Here is a 17372-nt window from a genome sequence, read left to right as displayed (position 1 = left end):
GTTGGTAATGGCAAGGAAAGGGAAAGCCCTCTTTTTGCTACCTTTCTTTAAAATAATTAAAATAAAATGTATTGCTGCCTAGAGTTTGGCAATAGCATACAAACAGAAGTCCCTGGTTACAAAGCTTGGCTGTATATTTAGATATGAAAGAGTAATATAATACATCTAAAATGGAGGACAATGACAAAGGAACCCCACAAAGGATCCATTAATGAGAAAGAATTATTTTGGATTTGGTCTTCAAGAATTGACAGCGATTTTCCCTTTGCAACAACCTCACTAACAATTATTATGTACTGTAGGTTATACTGAGACAGAGTATAACTGAGACTGAGACAGAGTGACTGACCCAAAGTCATCCAGTGAGGTTCCTTCATTGAAAATGGATTTGATCCTGTGTCTCCCCAGTTGCAGTCCAGCACCTTACCAACACTACATCACTAAAAAGCAAAATAAACCGTTAGAACAGAATAATACTTTACTGAAATGCATTCTAGCACAGAATTAAATGGGCAACTAAAATACATTGCATGCTTTGAACAGAACTAAAACTTATCATAGTAAAAATAGCTATTCTGGTAATAGGAATTACACATGGAACCTTGGCCATGGTTACTTGGGAACCATGGGACATTTTATGTATTCCTGTGTCTGATTGAGTTCTATGCATAGTTTATTTATTTTATTTAGATAACGCATCAGAAGTAAACTACATCTGCTTCTGATAAGTATTCTGTTTTTCTCTGTTTTGGTACAGCCCTCAGGAGGTTTGCATGACAGAAATGTTTGCTTCTGTTTATATTTAGTAAAATGGTCTAACTGACACAGATTTCTCTGTGCAGGAAAATGTATTTTGTGCCAAATTATTAAGAGAAGATTAAGATTATTGTTGGGTTAAAATTTTGGTTTAGAGATCCAGACTTAATCATTCTTTTCACAAACAGTCCATCTGGAAGCCAAATATTTTCTATATTTTCCTGTTGTTTAGACAAGGCTTTAAGGATTTTTTCCCTTTCTTAATTATAGTACATCCTTTCAGTTCTTGATTCCCTGGCAACTAACAGATGTCAGGAAACAGGAAGTTTCCATAAAAATCTCTGCATAATCCTTTAAACCCATTACTACTATTTTTGCTGCCCCCTGCTGTCAATAAAGATAATTCTTAGACACTACCTTAATAATTTTACATTGTTGGTTAATATCTGAATTATTAAATTTCCACCATTTTAGATTAACGTGTAGGTAATACCACTTTAGATTACCCACATATAATAAAAATTGGAGAAGTTCACAAAGTATCACGATCTGAAAAATGAACTTGAAAGGACATGAACAGGCCATGGTGGTCCCATTAGTTATTAGCTTGCTGGGTACCATGCCAAAAACTCTTGGATGGCACTTAGAATATCTGAATTGACAAAATTTCTAACTGTCAATTGCAGAAGGCTGCACCTAAACATTACAACCTCTTGAGAAGGATGTGATGTGTATGAAAGCCAACACTACCTAAAGAACTGGCAGCTGTCACTTCACATTGTTGTGAAAGGTGATGTTAATAAGAAGACAAAATGAATTATTATTTGGTTTTTAAATAAATACATGGATTTTTAAACAAAATTAAATGACTGCTAGATTAAAGTCTTGCTTTTCTGCTCAGTTGTCTCTGTAATCCACATGGATGGAATTCTATGGCTATACAAGAATTCAGTATAGTTGGTTAGAATCTCACTCTCTTCATTTTCATATGTACTTCCACAAATGACTTCAGTTTTTCATTGATCTTCACAAGTGGTAGTGCATTCATTACAGTGTCTCCAAAATACTCCTTTTGCCATCCCTTCCCCCCCCCCCCTAATTTTTCTAAACATACTTTCAACTTTGAAGCTGAACTTTTGCAAATGATCTGGACTGGACTGTTTTGAACATTGTTTTTTCCAGATGCAATGCTGAGGGGCCAAGCTTGCATGCTCTGGTGAACACAGTTATGCCTTAGGAAGGAAGAACATGTTGTGGATACCTCAGATTAGTAGCAATTAACTCAGATATTTTATTGCTTTCTCCATGTATTTGTGCCTTTCGTTTGTTTCGTTTGTTTGCCACAATCACGGGACATTTCCATTATTTCAAAAGCTACCATTCTGAATTCTCCAATTCACTGTCTCTACTGAATCATATGCTCCTTCTATAATATTTCCAGCAGGAGATACGTGGAAGGCATTGAATTGGCTTCTGATAACAAGCTTTCTATTGAGTTCTATTCAGGCACTTCCCTGTTCCTAAGAAAAATAAATGTATTGAATATATTTGAACTCGCATTACTTGAGTTCTTTCCAGACCTCTCTGTTTGGGACCATTACATTTGCTATAGTTTCTGAATCTATGGTTTACTTCTGCTGATTTGTATAATGCTAATTTTCACATCTTTATCATATCATATAATATACCAATCCCAATACCTCTACTTTATTGTGCACTATTTTGTTGATATTTTGCCTTTTTCTCTTCAATCCCACAATGGCGTCTGCAAATGTATGGCCACAGCAATGGCAAGTCTACATTTATAACAGATAATCAGAGTTGGAAGGGACCTTGTAGGTCATCTAGTCCAACTCCCCGCCCAAGCGGGAGACCCTACACCATTTCTGACAAATGGCAGTCCAAACTCCACTTGAAAGTCTCAAGTGAGATGGCGCTCCTACAACTTCTGAGGGCAAGGTGTTCCATTGGTTGATTGTTCTCACTGTCAGAAAGTTTCTCCTTATTTCCAGGTTAAATCTCTCCTTGTTCAGTTTCCATCCATTATTCCTTGTCTGGCTTGCAGGTGCTTTAGAAAATAGCTTGACCCCTTCCTCCCTCTGGCAGCCCCTCAAATATTGGAAGACTGCTATCATGTCTCCCCTGGTCCTTCTCTTTACTAGACTAGCCAAGCCCAGTTCCTGTAACCGTTCTTTGTATGTTTCAGTCTCCAGTCCCCTAATCATCCTGGTTGCTCTTCTCTGTACTTTTTCCAGAGTCTCAACATCTTTTTTATAATGTGAACAAAACTCTAGGCGTGGTCTTACTAAGGCTTTATAGAGTGGTATTAGTACTTCCCCTGATCTTGATTGTATCCCTTTGTTAATACAACTTAGGATTGCATTAGCTTTTTTGGCTGCTGCTGCACACTGCTGGCTCATATTTAGCTGGTTGTCTACTAAGACTCCAAGATCCTTCTCACAGTTACTGCTATTGAGCCTGGTTTCACCCAGTCTATATGTGTACTTTTGGTTTTTCTTGCCTAAGGGTAGGACTTTACTTTTCTCTACATTGAATTTCATTTTGTTAGATATGGCCCAGTGTTCTAGTCTGTCAAGATCCATCTGGATCTTGAGCCTATCTTCTTGGGTGTTAGCTATTCCTGTCAGCTTAGTATCATCTGCAAATTTGGTAAGTTCCCCTTCTATTCCCTCATCTAAGTCGTTAATGAAGATATTGAAGAGTACTGCGCCTAAGACACTACTTACTTCCCTCCATGCAGACTTAGACCCATTAAGGACTACTCGTTATGTACAGTTTGTCAGCCAGTTGTGAGTCCATCTAGTTGTGGTGCTATCTATTCCACTTTTTTCTAGCTTACTAAGAGTAGATTGTGGTCTACTTTGTCAAATGCCTTGCTGAAATCTAAATATATTATGTCCACAGTATTTTGCTGGTCTACTAATTTAGTCACTATGTTGAAGAATGAAATAAGATTGGTTTGGCATGATCTGTTCTTAACAAACCTGTGCTGACTGCTAGTTATTACTTTACTTGTTTCTAGATGTTGGCAGATCTGTTTTTTTATTATCTTTTCCAGTATCCTCCCGGGTATTGATGTTAGGCTGATCGGTCTATAGTTTCCTGGGTCTGTTTGAAGGGAGTCATCCTATAATCATCTTGGAGTGCTTATACTTGGGTCATCCTGTGTGGACCTTCCCAGGTGTATTCTTGACCTGCTATTGGTATATATGGAATGCCATTCTTTGACCTAATTTAATGTCAGAGATTTAATTAACTCCCAAACCATCCTTATTTCTGAATCTCCTTCAAAATTCTGTTTGGCACTGGCGACTTAAATAGTGACTCTGATAAACAGGTTCCAAATAAATCTCACTTTCATTGCTTGGGATAATCATCAACATAGGGAATTATAGAGAGGTAAAATTAGAAAAGCCTCTGATTCTTTATCTGCAAGTTAATAGCAAAAGCTATCTAATCACACTTTATAGGGACCGAAGTGGTTAAACACAATTCTAATTGGCAGAAATCAGATGAGGAAAACCCATCATGGGCTGTCCTCCTTTGCAAGTGGGATAGCCTGCAGTGTAAGGTATGTGTCATATCAGCTCTGCTTCCCACTTTATCATATTTCCTGTGAGAAACTATTGCCAATATTTTGTGAAAAGGGTCAAACTGAGGAATTATTCACTATCCTGCTGTGCTATAAGAGATCAAGAGCATCTCTTGCTGGGATTTAGAAAATAATTCCCTGGGGATTGCTTTTGTTAGATCTTCAGGTTGGCTCCTGGGAGTGAAGAGCAAATATATTAAATCAATTTGCATTACGGGTTCATCTGGCGTCATGAACTGGGTCATGGATGTTAGGATTAGTTCCTTACCTTATATATTTATGGTCATGCGATGTGCAGCTTGCTAAAATTCATTATGCCTTTAGCCATTTGAGTAGTTTGATTTTTATTCTCTTTACTGTTTTTCAACACTGGCTACTCAAAATTGCTTTCTGCACATGGTGTCCTTCACTGAGAATCAGAAGAAAGAACTTATGGTTTGGGAACCAATATGAAAAGTTTTGTGAAAGATTCGCTTTAAACCTGCATCATCTCTAGAACTGACCATCGCTTTTGCTAACATTTAAGCAATTCAAGTGGTTGCATTTTGTTACAACCATCTAGATTTTGTCTGAGCTGTACAAAGGTTTGAATATATCATCCTTAAGGTGGCTGCTGTAAAATTCTGCTGTGGTGCTGATATTGCCCTTTGCCTTGTCCTTCCTTGCCACATAGAAATTCTGATACAAACAAAAATCTACATTCTGAAGTCAAGGCAAAAACAGTATAAAACATTTTGGTAACATTCTGCTTATTAGCTCTTTGAAGTACAGAGTCATTCCTTTTCAGGAAAAATAAATAAATCTTATGAAGTACCTCTGTGATACAGTCAAGGTCTTAGGATCTTTAATATTTCAATATGATTGTACCTGCTCTTGACATGCTCTTGAGCATAGTGAAAATGCAGTTTAACAAAGAACTACTATAGCATAGGCTGAAGCTCCTCTTTTTTTGAATATGAAAACTCATTTTCTGTTTGTTTTCATGGAGATGCAAACCTTTCATGTTACGTTGCTTGTGTGACTAGAGTAAATTTACTCTAAAGGGCAAATTAAATGCAGCTTTTTGATTAAAGGGATATGCAACATGTTTTGTGGACAAACTATTCTGTGTTTAGAAGAGCTAGTTTAGGGAGTCGGTGCCCAAACCAAAACGTCTGCGCTTTTTATCTTTGATCTGTAAATAAAACGCTGTGGGTCAGTTTGTGCTGAGCACAGATCTAAATACGCTATTTGGGGCAGGAATTATTATGGTTAGGGAAGAAGCAAGAGGAAAAGGCATTACTGGCTGAGGGGAAGGAAGGGAAGGCATCAGGAAGGTCAAGGGTAAAATGGTGTCATATACAGTGCTGGAATATTTAGCAGGAGCAACACTTGTGGGGAGGGAGAGAAGGACCCGAGAAGATAGAGTAGCCAGTGGAGTGGGAGGTCCTGCATCTTGGCCGAGTAACAGTGAGGAAAGCGGGGGGGAAAGATGGCTGGGCAGGTTGGGGAGCTGGTGCAATAAGTTGCCCTGGAACTTGGTGAGGGAGTGGGCAGCATGTATGAACCTTGCCCCATTCACTCTATCCTGATTTTCTTTCACACACAACAACCAAAGACATTTGTTCTGTCTGCTCTTTACAATGCAGGGGCTTAGTTCTGGATTCAGAAAAAAAAAATAGGGTCATCTCTAACTTCACACAACTAACATCTCTTGTCACTGAAATCAAAGCAAGAATAAGCTCTAAATCCACCTATTAGGGTTTCTTTCATAAAACATCAGAAAAACTTTCTTAAAAGAATTGTGCCATGAGTAGAAAATACTGTATATTGTAACGTTTCAGATACTGGAGTGTTCAGTAACAATTGTTTTGTTTTGTTTTTTGCCTTTTTGAGTGTTAAAAAATTGCTACTTCTGTTTTCCTTTTTAAAAAGCAAGGTTATTTCCTTGATAGATTTCTATGAATCTCTTGCTTTTGTTTGCCCTTGCCTGATTATGATCCTTGCAAGTTAATTGCATCTGTTTCACAACGTAGGTACATACTGTGAAGAGTAGATTTTCAATATAGTAATCATTTTGTATCAAGGAACAATTTTTTTTTAAAACCCATTAACTATATTCTCCATATCTATTGCCTCTCCTATGTGTGGTTATTAAAACTTTTTAACAGATTACAAATAATTATAGAACCAAAAAAAAAAATACCCTGAATGGATCAAGGGCATACGTAACCTTTTGGTTTGTCTCCGAGCCAGTGGGGACCTCCAAGTCTCTGGAAGTGCGCATTGTACATTCAGTACAGCACAGAAAGCGATTGGGAAAGACAACTTCACCGCCATTCCAGAGGGAACCAATGGCATTGAAGAACGGATGTCTGTTATATGGGACAAAGCAGTGGTAAGGAAAAGAGGCTATGGGAGGAAGGCAACCACTTAGTTAAGCTTGGGGTGATATGACAGGAAATTCCTGTGAGACTTTAATAATAAAGGTGAATTGTGGCAACTGGCTCAGACTAACCCAGCTATGAAAAATGAAGATACAATAAAAGAAGCTGCTACATACAATGACAGCAAGTATTTGTCTGGGTTTTGTTTCTTTTCCTCTACCTTTAAAATTGAAATATTTAATTATGATAGGGTTTCTTTATATAGGAATGGATGTGCCTGGGACAGTTTTTTGTGCCTGTGCTGTTACAATCCCTGCCTTGACCCCCCTCCCATTAGGACAAATATTTAATTACATGTTAGTGGTTCTGTTTACTCATTGTTTTGATTATTTTTGGTTGTTATTTTAATTGTGGGCCACCCAGATTCACTTGCATAAGATAGGTAATTAAATAAAAGAAGTGAGAACATTTATGTGAATAGGAGAAACATTGGATGGATGTAACTTCAGTCCCACCCATTCCTGACATATGCCTGCTTCAATCTATTTTCTATGGGTCATTTATTATTACAGGCTACAGGGAAAATGGATGAAAACCAATTTGTGGCTGTGACAAGCACCAATGCTGCCAAGATCTTCAACATGTACCCAAGGAAGGGCAGGATTGCTGTTGGGTCAGACAGTGACCTGGTCATTTGGGATCCTGATGCAGTGAAAATTGTATCTGCTAAAAGCCACCAGTCAGTAAGTTTTTTCATACAGTAATTGTCTAACAGATTGAATCAATTAATTTGTTGCCACAAGTGAATTGTTGGAATTTCAGTTCACAATTTAGGGGTTAAATAGTAAACATTTGTGAATAAAGTGAACATCTGTTTTACATGGGTTCTCTTTGGAAAAAAAAGGCTAGTGGTAAGAGTTTCCAGTTTGGGAAACAATTACTGTTTCAAGTCTGAAATGATTTGCAATTTGATTACTTTTAAGTTGTTGGTTTTTTGCATGACTCACTTGCTTAATTTAGGGGGGAAATGCTTCACCTGATAGAATAAGATCTTGAATCTTTGTGTTCTTAATCCTTAAAACCAAAGTCCTCCTTAGATAATAGGTTTTTTTTTCAAAAGTTTGATGTGATATTATTTAAATATTTCTTTTAACTCCTAATAAAGTCCATCCTTTTTGCTCCAGCTATTTAGATTTTCATCTCACCTAAACATAGAATTAAGATTGGGCACTGATTACCATAAGGTGCATAATAACGATACTGATGGTTGTATGTTGTAGGCAGCTGAATACAACATATTTGAAGGAATGGAGCTCCGTGGAGCCCCGCTGGTTGTCATATGTCAGGGAAAGATCATGCTTGAAGATGGCAACCTTCATATAACACAAGGGACAGGACGATTCATTCCTGGCATCCCATTTTCAGATTATGTCTACAAGCGCATCAAAGCAAGGAGGAAGGTAAGGTAGACAAACCTGAATTGCAATATGAAAATGCTACCTGAAAAAGTGTTAAGGAAAAGGACAAGAGAAATATCCAGACCGTTGCAATATTTCATCATTTGAAAGCATTTGGGAGATTCCTAAATTGCAGTGGGACTCCACTAACAAATCCCTAGTCTTTACGTCAGTGCTTCAAAAATCTTACAATTAGACACATTTGAAATGGAAGAGCAGAAGAAAAGAATCATTAGTGGAAGACGTAAGCTAATTACACCCTTAGTTTCCTCAGTAAACTTTCCATTTTCTTCTCATTGTATTGCTTTCAGGGGGGTTGCACGATTCTGTGTTTAGAAGTCCAACAGTGTCTGGATTATATTAGCTGTTTTCCATTTTATAAATAAGAATGAAACTCATCTAGCAAGTTGTGGTAATAAGCCTGTTTCATTTTACACCACCACCAAACACATGTCTGGTATCACAACAAAATAAGCATCTAAGTACATCAAAAAGGCTTTTGTATATTTAATTACATACACACTGTTTTCCGCCATCTCCAAACATGTGCATGTATAACATGGAAATAAGAGATTTTTGTGTGAAAATCTATCCAAGATGTTGAACGTCTTCTATCGCTCATAAGAGGAAGTCCAGCGTCATTATACAGTTGTAAATTTTGCTTCCTTTCATTACTTCTGACAGATGGCTGAAATGCATGCTGTGCCAAGGGGCATGTATGATGGGCCTGTGTTTGATTTGACTACTACACCTAAAGGAGGTACCCCTGCAGGCTCTACTCGTGGTTCTCCTACTAGGCAGACACCACCTGTAAGAAATCTTCACCAGTCTGGATTTAGTTTATCAGGTAAGTAAGAAAAGATTGTACTGGTTGCAACAGAAGGCAACAAGAGAAGTCCCAGTAATATTTGGTATATTTTCCCCTAGTTACTCCAAAATCTTTGCCTCTGTGCCACATTGGTAGGCCTCAAATGTTACAGAGAAAAAAAGGAGTATATGCACGCTATGGCTTTCTGGAGTATATGACTAAGACTACTCATAGATCACATTCCTTCTATTTCGTTCCTACATAACAAATGATATGTGGGGAAGCCAATTCATAAGAACAGCAGGAGAGGCGACATTCTCCTCTATATGTATAATCCATCTCCGGTTCTTTCAACATAGTGATCGCAGATATATCCAGAGCTGACTAGCAAGTTTGTCTGAATGCATGTTTGTACATAATAAGCTAAGGACTATTTCTCCGGAAGATTACCGTATTTATCGGCGTATAACACGCACAGGCGTATAACACGCATCTTCATTTTAAGAGGAAATTTCACCCCCACTCCCACCCGCGCGCGCGCTTCAATCCACAGTGTCCCATTCTGCCTGCCTGCCTGCCTGCCTTAGTTTCTGGTTGTTTGGGAGCAGCTTCGGCTGAGAATAATAACTATTCGCCTCTTTTACTCAGCGAAGCTGTTCCGATTCAACCATTACGAAGGCAGGCAGGCAGGCAGAAGGAGCACTGCGGGCGGGCGGGCGGACGGGATGGGGTGGGGAGAACGCGCTTCAGGGAAGCTGCGGCGACAGGAAAAGCCCCCGCTTCTTTGAAGCAGTTTCTTCCTGTGCTGGTGGAGGAGCGAGAGAGAGACTGAGAGAGCTGACCCAGAGAGAAGGACAGGCTTCGGTTGCTTCCTCCCTCCCCTTCTTTCATTTGTGTCCTTGATCCCGATCCCAGCAGCATTCACCGAAGGCTTCTTAACATTATATCGGCGTATAACACGCATACATCATTTGCCCCCTATTTTCAGGGGGGAAAAAGTGCGTGTTATACGCCAATAAATACGGTATTTTCAAAATGGAACAGCAGCATATTAGTAGTCTTCTAACCTGCATTTTTTTTTCCTCTCCCCCTGTTATATATACTTTGCAGGTACTCAGATTGATGAAGGTATTCGCTCGGCCAGCAAGCGTATAGTAGCCCCTCCTGGGGGGCGTTCCAATATAACATCTCTAAGTTAAGCTTCCAGTCATTGGGAAAAGAAAGAAAATGGAAAACCATTATTTGGGAAAACAGAGCAATGGTACCTTGATATTTAAGAAAAAAAAAAGAGCAATGGAGCATTCAGATTTTGAAGAATCAATAAGCCTCAAGCCTTATGTTTCGTAAAATGCTACTCGCTACCTAGCTTTAAAAAAATATTGCGGGTTCCCTTTTTTGTTTATTCATAGCCTTAATATTTTTCCCATTTTTTTACATGCATGCAAATCTGACAGGTGATTAAGTTAAAAATATGTAATTGTACACAGTGAGTGCTTGTGCAAGGAACTCGTAAGAAAGGGGCTGGAGAAAAGAGGGAATGGCATGAGCGAGCTCTTTAGCCAGGGTGCTTGTGCAGAATCAACCCAGTTTAGTATGGGGAGGGGGGGGCAGAAGACAGTGGGCCAAGGTAGTAGGAGATGGTTTGGGGGAGGGGGAGGGCAGTAGATCTTTGTATTGTGTCCATGTTCTTCTGTTTCCACTCAGTGCTGACAAGACAAAGATGCCTCAAAACAATCATGAGGCTGTTGGAAAACTCAATCATCTTTGTAATGGCTCTGTTGTATCACGTTTTCCTGTTAGAAATGTTATTACTTTGTACATTTTATTGAATAAAAAATTGAAAGACATTTTCTTTCTAATTGACTTGCTTCAACAAAGTAGTGTGTGTCTCTTTCATTTCCGTTCCTTTGAGACAAAGCAGATAGAGGGGGGGAAGGACGTGGTTCTGGATTACAGGAAAACACATCCAATTATTTTAAGATTAACTTATTCATATTAACTTATTTAATGCCCATCCATGCTGTCTCTTTTCACATCACATAAAGTTATTAGTGACTGGCCCAAGGAAGTTGTAGCATCTTCTTTCTTCAGGAGGGCTTGATGGCGATATGTTCAGTATTTTCATTTCTCCCTCCAACTGTGGAAAAGTTAAGAGCAACCTGGGTGTCTTTAATTTTGCAAAGCTCTCAAAACAGTAAAATTGCCGCTTCACTTTTTCAGTTTGAACAGATTGTCTACTGCAGAACAAGTCTTCTTTTCCTCCTTTGTATAACTTCATTGTCCATCAGTTGTTGATTACTGTTTTTGCCGCAATAGAATACACACTTTAATTTGCTCTGAGAGATTGCGTTTTATTTTGGAAAGCACTTGCTTTGATTTAAGTGAGCAAGTACCAAACAAAGTAAAAGCAACTTTACTCATCTTTCCAGTTTCTCTCATTTCTTCCTGCCATTAGCAAAATAACACTTTGAAGGGAAGAGTTCATTTAAAAAAAAAGCTTGAAAGCATTCTATTACAAGAAAACAGTAGATTTTCATCCACCCACTTAGGACTGTCTACACCTGGATATTGTCCTGGATATTGTCAAATACATCTCTTCAAAATCTTTCAATGTCTCTGACCTATATACAAAGGACAGATGTCGAAAAAGAAAGAAAGAAAAACTTGTGTTTCCAATCTACCTGCCTTATTCCTGTTATTTCTGCAAGGTAACTTTATAAGCAATTACTACTACTTTCACAGCAAGAGAACAATACATTTTCCTTTTGATCCCTATATTGTGAATGGTACATATTACTCTTGTGGATTGTTCTAGAATTAATGTGCAACAACACAGTTAAAAATGTTTAATTGCCACTCAGTCTAATTAGTTGCAGGACAGTTTGAATATAAAATTAAAATTGCAATTCTGTAAAGTTAATTCCAAACAAATTTCCAATTTTGCATTTTTTACAGATGATAATATAAGCCCTTTGTTATCTTAGGTGTTGTAGAGTCATAAATGCACTTAATGAAAATGTTAATATTCTTAATATTCTTCAATAGAAAGATGCATTTATTTCAGAGAAAATTCCAATTTTAAGGTAACTTCAAATTATTAAATTCAGATTTCTATTTTTGTTTTTGTGTCATCTAGGAATATTTTTGAGTATTTTTCAAGTTGCCACATGGTGGTGCCAAATAACAAATAAAAGCAACCAGTCTGCTAAAATATGGGGATAGGAACAACTGGTGAAAATATGTATTTGTATTCTTTGAAATTCAGATAGCAAATATGAGCCTTTCTCACCTTAAACAGCTGTATGTTTGGAGCAATTATATGACAAACTGCTTTTCTGCTATCTGGAGGAGATACTGTTTTCTGTGTCTAGCAATTGAGTTTTTACTGAAAAAAATATCTAAGAATATGGAAAGTTTACTAAGGAAAATTGCACAATGTTTAATTGTTACTCAAAATACATGGTGAGGCTTAACATGCAAGCTATACCGCTTTATGAAACATGAAATGTTTATAATGAAAGCTATGAAAGGTTTCCAATAAAATGCTCTCTAAATATGACCTGGTGATTTCTATGGCTTTTCCATTGCTTTTCCTAGTGTTCTGATGTTAATGATTTTCTAAAATGTTCTGACTATATTCAGAATTTATTAGACTTACTGTTTTATTCTGTGGCAGGTGCAGTTTCAACAAACCAACACAATTAGGCCTAATGGATTGGTTCAGGCTGGGTTAATTTCTTGCTTCTGGCTGCCCAAATAGTGTGGCCATACTTGAAGTAGAGAGTGGATTAATTTAGGACGGGGTGGACAATAAATTTTCCCAATAGGCCATGTAAGAAATGGACTGTAATGGAGGACCAAACCAATAGGGCCATAGAGGTGCACACACAGGTGTAAATTGAAAAATAGTAGCCTTCAAAATAAAAGCAATGTAGTTGTATTGTATGCATTGGCATACATTTTATTTTGTATTTTATTTTTGATTTCTAATTTCTAATTGACCTCATGTGGGCCAGATAGGAAAAGATGTAAAATGCCCAGGTCTTGTCTTGTACAAGACCAATTTGGGAGTATTTTTGCTACCCAAAAAGCATGCATTAGACATTATTGTCATGGCTTAACAACTGCCAAAATCTGGACTTTCAACGGTCTGCTTAGTGCTGCCTTTCCATGGATTTTTTTCCCTTCATGCTACTTCAAGAGCTCACAAAGTCTGGCTAAATCACTGCTGATGTGGTTCATTCAAATATGTTCCATTGTGACATGGCATCTAAACAGAATCTAAAACCTTTTCCATCCTGATAATCACGGTCATAACTATCTCTGCAATTTACATCTATCTTTGAAAATCAGACAATCTGAACATATCCTAGTATGACTTGGCATCTAAACAGGATATAAAACAGTGGGGAAGGAAATGGAGCCATAAATTGTATCAACTCTCCATTATGGACCAGGTCAACGGGTGGATCATTGGTTTTTTTTTAAAAAAAAAATTCATTGAAATGCTAGGTTTTTATGGCTGTAAAAACATATTATCCATCAATCTAGCTTTGAAAAAATAGGAAACAATGGAACACAGCTGCATCTAAGAGTTAATACAACTTTATTTTGAGGCTTTAGAAATGAAAAAGGTTAGTGCACTGCATAAAACCCTTACCGAAAGGCTAACCAACTTAATTTATAACATGGAAAAGAGGGGAAATGCTACTTTTAACATGTTCTAATTAACTGCAGACATAATTAGCAACTTCTTAACATGTTTAACAGACATGTAAAATCTCCCTATTTCCATCAGAAGAAAAATAGGATTAACTGCATCTAATGCTTTGTCTTTTTCAGGCACTGCTGGTATATAGGCTTTTGGGCTCAGCTCTGCAGCACTTAACTTTCTGAATTTTGTCCTAGTAAAATATTCTTACTGGAACTGAGTGGCCTTAATTTGGGTGAGAATTTAAGAAAAATGTGGATTTTATCTTTAGAAGCTGCATGAGAAATCTAGATAGCTGACATATACCTATTTTATGAATTTTATATATTACATAGGAGTAGGATTAGATGATGATCCAACCGCATACTTCTAAGAGTGCTGACGTTTTAAATCCAGGCAACAAATAGCTGAAAAATTAGACAAAAGCTGAATGAGGGGACCAGATGAAATGTAGATAAACTTTGGGTGACTGAAGATTACCTTTTATATAGGACATGGACCCACAATGGGCAGAACAATTGTGTGAAGTAGATGGAGCCCCAACATGTACATAAGGAGTCAAGATTTTCTGTTTGCCTCACCCCACAAAAAGGTTGCTGCATCAATTTTAGGGTGTGCACTAAACTTTTGTGTGTTTTGTGCCACTTAATAGTAGGAACTCCCTTGATTTTCATTAAAATTTCATTCCATTTCAGTTGGAAGAAGCTCAGTCCCAAGCTGTATATCGCAAGCTAGATATTATCTTTGAACCATAACTACCCATCCATTTCAGGAAGGAAGGGATATCTGAAGTGAGCACTATGCCCTGATCATTCAGTCTGGTTCAGCAGGCCAAACAGAATGATAGTGCAAGATGGAACCCAAGAACCGTCGCTTAACTATCTGTCCATATGGGGTGAGAAAAGCTACAAATGCAGTAAGAATCTAGTTATTGAGCTTATTAAATTATAAGCCTAAATGAACTACTTACATTTCTCCCCATTTACAGATTTACCTGTTTTAAGCAATCCGGAAAAAAGAGGTCGTCTATCACCTTTTGCTACCCTTTTGCATTCAGATATTTTTTTGTAGAGGAATTTTTTAAAGAAATTTTAGTATTAAAAGAATTCAAAAAGCATCCACTGACCCAATTGCCTACTTGGGCTATCCCAGTAGATACAGAACCAATCCATGTTCTCTTCTTAATGATAATGCATACCAGGTGGACATAATCCATTCACTTTGCTTTGGAAATCAAAGAGAGTGTATTGGTTGAGAATGCTTTTACATTTTGTACATACAGAGAACGCAACAGAGAATCAAAAGTCAAGATAACAAGCGACCTCACAGTGGTATTTCAACTCAAACTACAAACAGGCTTAGAAAAAGATTTCAGCTTGACAATGTACAATAATTGCCAATGTAATTTCCTGCTTCCATTGTATTAGCCAGGCTTTTGTCTAACAATGCTGTGTCTGGGAAAGAAAGAACAGGGAAAGGAGGACTAAAAGGACTAGAGCCATAAAGCAAAATTAGGTCAAATGTAAAATTGCTCCCCATAAAGAATTAGGCTTAATCTTGGGTACTTGTAACATTGATATACTCTTTTCTTGTCAATTTCCAACAGCCTGGATTTTTGCTGTCTCCTCCCAACAAACTGGGTACAAAGTTTGTCAAAATTTGTCATTAACTGTACCAAGCATCTATTATTGATCCCAACAGCCATCAATGGTCTTTTACCAAATGATCATCACAGCTTGTTATTTCTTTATGATAGTTGCAGGCTTAAACATCTTTAATGATCCATCCATCTCTTGCAAGAAATGAAATGACCCCTTGCACTTAGTAGTGAATTCTACTTATGAAATGGCCCTAGTGAATTTATCTTGATTTGTATGTCCCATTGTTCCATTTCCTGATTCACATGGCGTACACAAAGACCTCTAATATGAGATATACTGGATATATTCTTAATAACTACTTTATTTAAAGTACCAATAATTGTACAACCCCCACAGCAAAAATATTATTTCTTCTTATTCTGTTTCTGTGACATGTATATAATCAGTAACAAGTATTTTAAAAATGATTTTCATTTTGAAATCTATTACACTCTAAGTCAAGAGTTGTAATTCAGCTGTCTGTCGCTTTTTTAAAAAACCTCTACGAAAATGTGGAGCTACCCCTTCTAGCAGCCCTGCAAAGACCTTTTTTCCCATAGGCAGTAGATTTAACCCAATTATCAGCAAGTTTTGACATTTTACCAACAAAAATTATACCTATAAAGTGAACTTAACCTATTTGGAGTGCCTTTTGTACAGTACTTAAAGAGTACTGTACTTACAGTAGTCTTTCCTGTTAATGGTCAAGTGGCTTAAAAAAATAGGCATAAAGATGATAATCTGCGTCTTAAGTATTTCTGCAGGATTGTAGGCCACCAGTCCTTATGGTGGGAAGAGAGATTCAGCATCTAGTCTCAAGGTTCCTTAGCAAGATATCTGCCTTATCTTGAAAGCAGTGTACAATTTTATCTGCTGAGCTCCATGAGCTAAAGTAAAAGCCTGCCCTTTTTGGTAGCAGCACCTGAGCAAAAACTACATTGATCTCAAATATTATTATTTTGGTCATCTTCTTCCTCGTTGTCTTTGGTTTGTGTCACTGTCAGGTTCTCCTGCATTTTGTTATGTTCTTGTCGTGCCCTAAAATGTATATGAGAGAAACCAAAGTCCATGATCAGGTTGCAATAAAGTCTAGCGGTTCTCAAAAATCTTACCATCTGCATTGGGGCAGAGGGATCCCTTCAAGTTAGATTGAACCAGTCCCTTCAGTTTCTTGACAAAACTTCAGAAATGATTTGCCTTTGCCTTCTTTCTAGTACTCTAGTACTTAGGCTTTATGCCTAAGGCAGGACTAGAACTCACAGTCTCCTCGTTTCTAGCCCGGTATCATAACAAGGATACCAAACTTGCTCACACCTTCTGCATTAGCCAAGATACAATCAGTACTTTTATCAGGCTTGCTATAATTCCAGTTACAAAGGCTGTATACCATCCATTTCAAGAACCTATGCTTGTTACAAGTCACTATTAATTGAATTTCTTAAGCCAATACTTAAAAGATCCAGCCCATAGGTAATCACACAATTTATTGCTGGTTATACTATGTTTATAAGGATGGTCTCAGAAAGTCAAGAAATGGAATTATGGGAGCCCTCAACTTATGACCAAAATTGAGACCAGAACTTCTGTCACTAAGTAATATGTTAAGTGAATTGTGCCCAATTTTACAACCCTAGTTGTCAAGCAAATTTGACTTCTCCCATTGACTCTGCTTATCAGAAATCCCCCTGGGAAGGTCATAAATGATTACATGACCCTAGGATGCTGCAACCATTGTAAATACATGCCAGTTGCTAAGCATCTGAATGTTGATTATGTGACTTCAGGGATTTTGTGACCTAAGTGTGAGGACAGGCTGTACCTTAATTCTTTCGGCATCACTGTAACTTTGAATAGCTAAATGAATGGTGGTAAGTCAAGAACTACCTACTACGGTATATATTGAGAAAATTATTTACTGTTTGAAAATCTGCCTTTGTTATTGTTCAACTTCTACTACATAACTATAGCAGGTACAATTTCTTTCTGGAAGGAGAACAAGGCAGGAAAGAGTAAAATAAAGC

The 17372-nt window shown here is 37.5% G+C and overlaps 2 protein-coding genes and 1 long non-coding RNA gene across 4 annotated transcripts in view; 2 read left to right on the top strand and 1 right to left on the bottom strand.

Moving 5' to 3' along the window:
- The window catches only part of DPYSL3 (dihydropyrimidinase like 3), a 73392-nt gene extending 62545 nt beyond the window's left edge, over window positions 1-10847 (top strand). For both annotated transcript variants that reach the window (XM_087955419.1, XM_026688074.2), the window contains exons 10-14: window positions 6605-6746; window positions 7308-7478; window positions 8016-8195; window positions 8877-9039; window positions 10111-10847. In XM_087955419.1, the coding sequence (XP_087811545.1) occupies window positions 6605-6746; window positions 7308-7478; window positions 8016-8195; window positions 8877-9039; window positions 10111-10199 (745 nt within the window). In that variant the 3' untranslated portion in view covers window positions 10200-10847. The remainder of the gene's footprint in view (window positions 1-6604; window positions 6747-7307; window positions 7479-8015; window positions 8196-8876; window positions 9040-10110) is intronic.
- Window positions 7-6454, top strand: LOC148132115 (uncharacterized). Its single transcript, XR_015747609.1, has 2 exons — window positions 7-2998; window positions 3469-6454. It is a non-coding gene; the product is annotated as an uncharacterized LOC148132115 (long non-coding RNA).
- Window positions 10848-15849: 5002 nt separating the features above from the next.
- STK32A (serine/threonine kinase 32A) overlaps window positions 15850-17372 on the bottom strand; it is an 81720-nt gene continuing 80197 nt past the window's right edge. Inside the window, exon 13 of the mRNA XM_026685505.2 lies at window positions 15850-16389. Coding sequence (XP_026541290.1) covers window positions 16296-16389 — 94 coding nt within the window. The 3' untranslated portion in view covers window positions 15850-16295. The remainder of the gene's footprint in view (window positions 16390-17372) is intronic.

This window comes from Notechis scutatus, chromosome 2 (genome assembly GCF_049901735.1).
Source record: "Notechis scutatus isolate UNSWTSFEM ecotype Mainland chromosome 2, rNotScu1.2, whole genome shotgun sequence".
NCBI classification, from domain to species: Eukaryota; Metazoa; Chordata; class Lepidosauria; order Squamata; family Elapidae; genus Notechis; species Notechis scutatus.
Note: the sequence above shows the minus strand (reverse complement) of the source record. Positions and strands in the feature narration are given on the sequence as shown.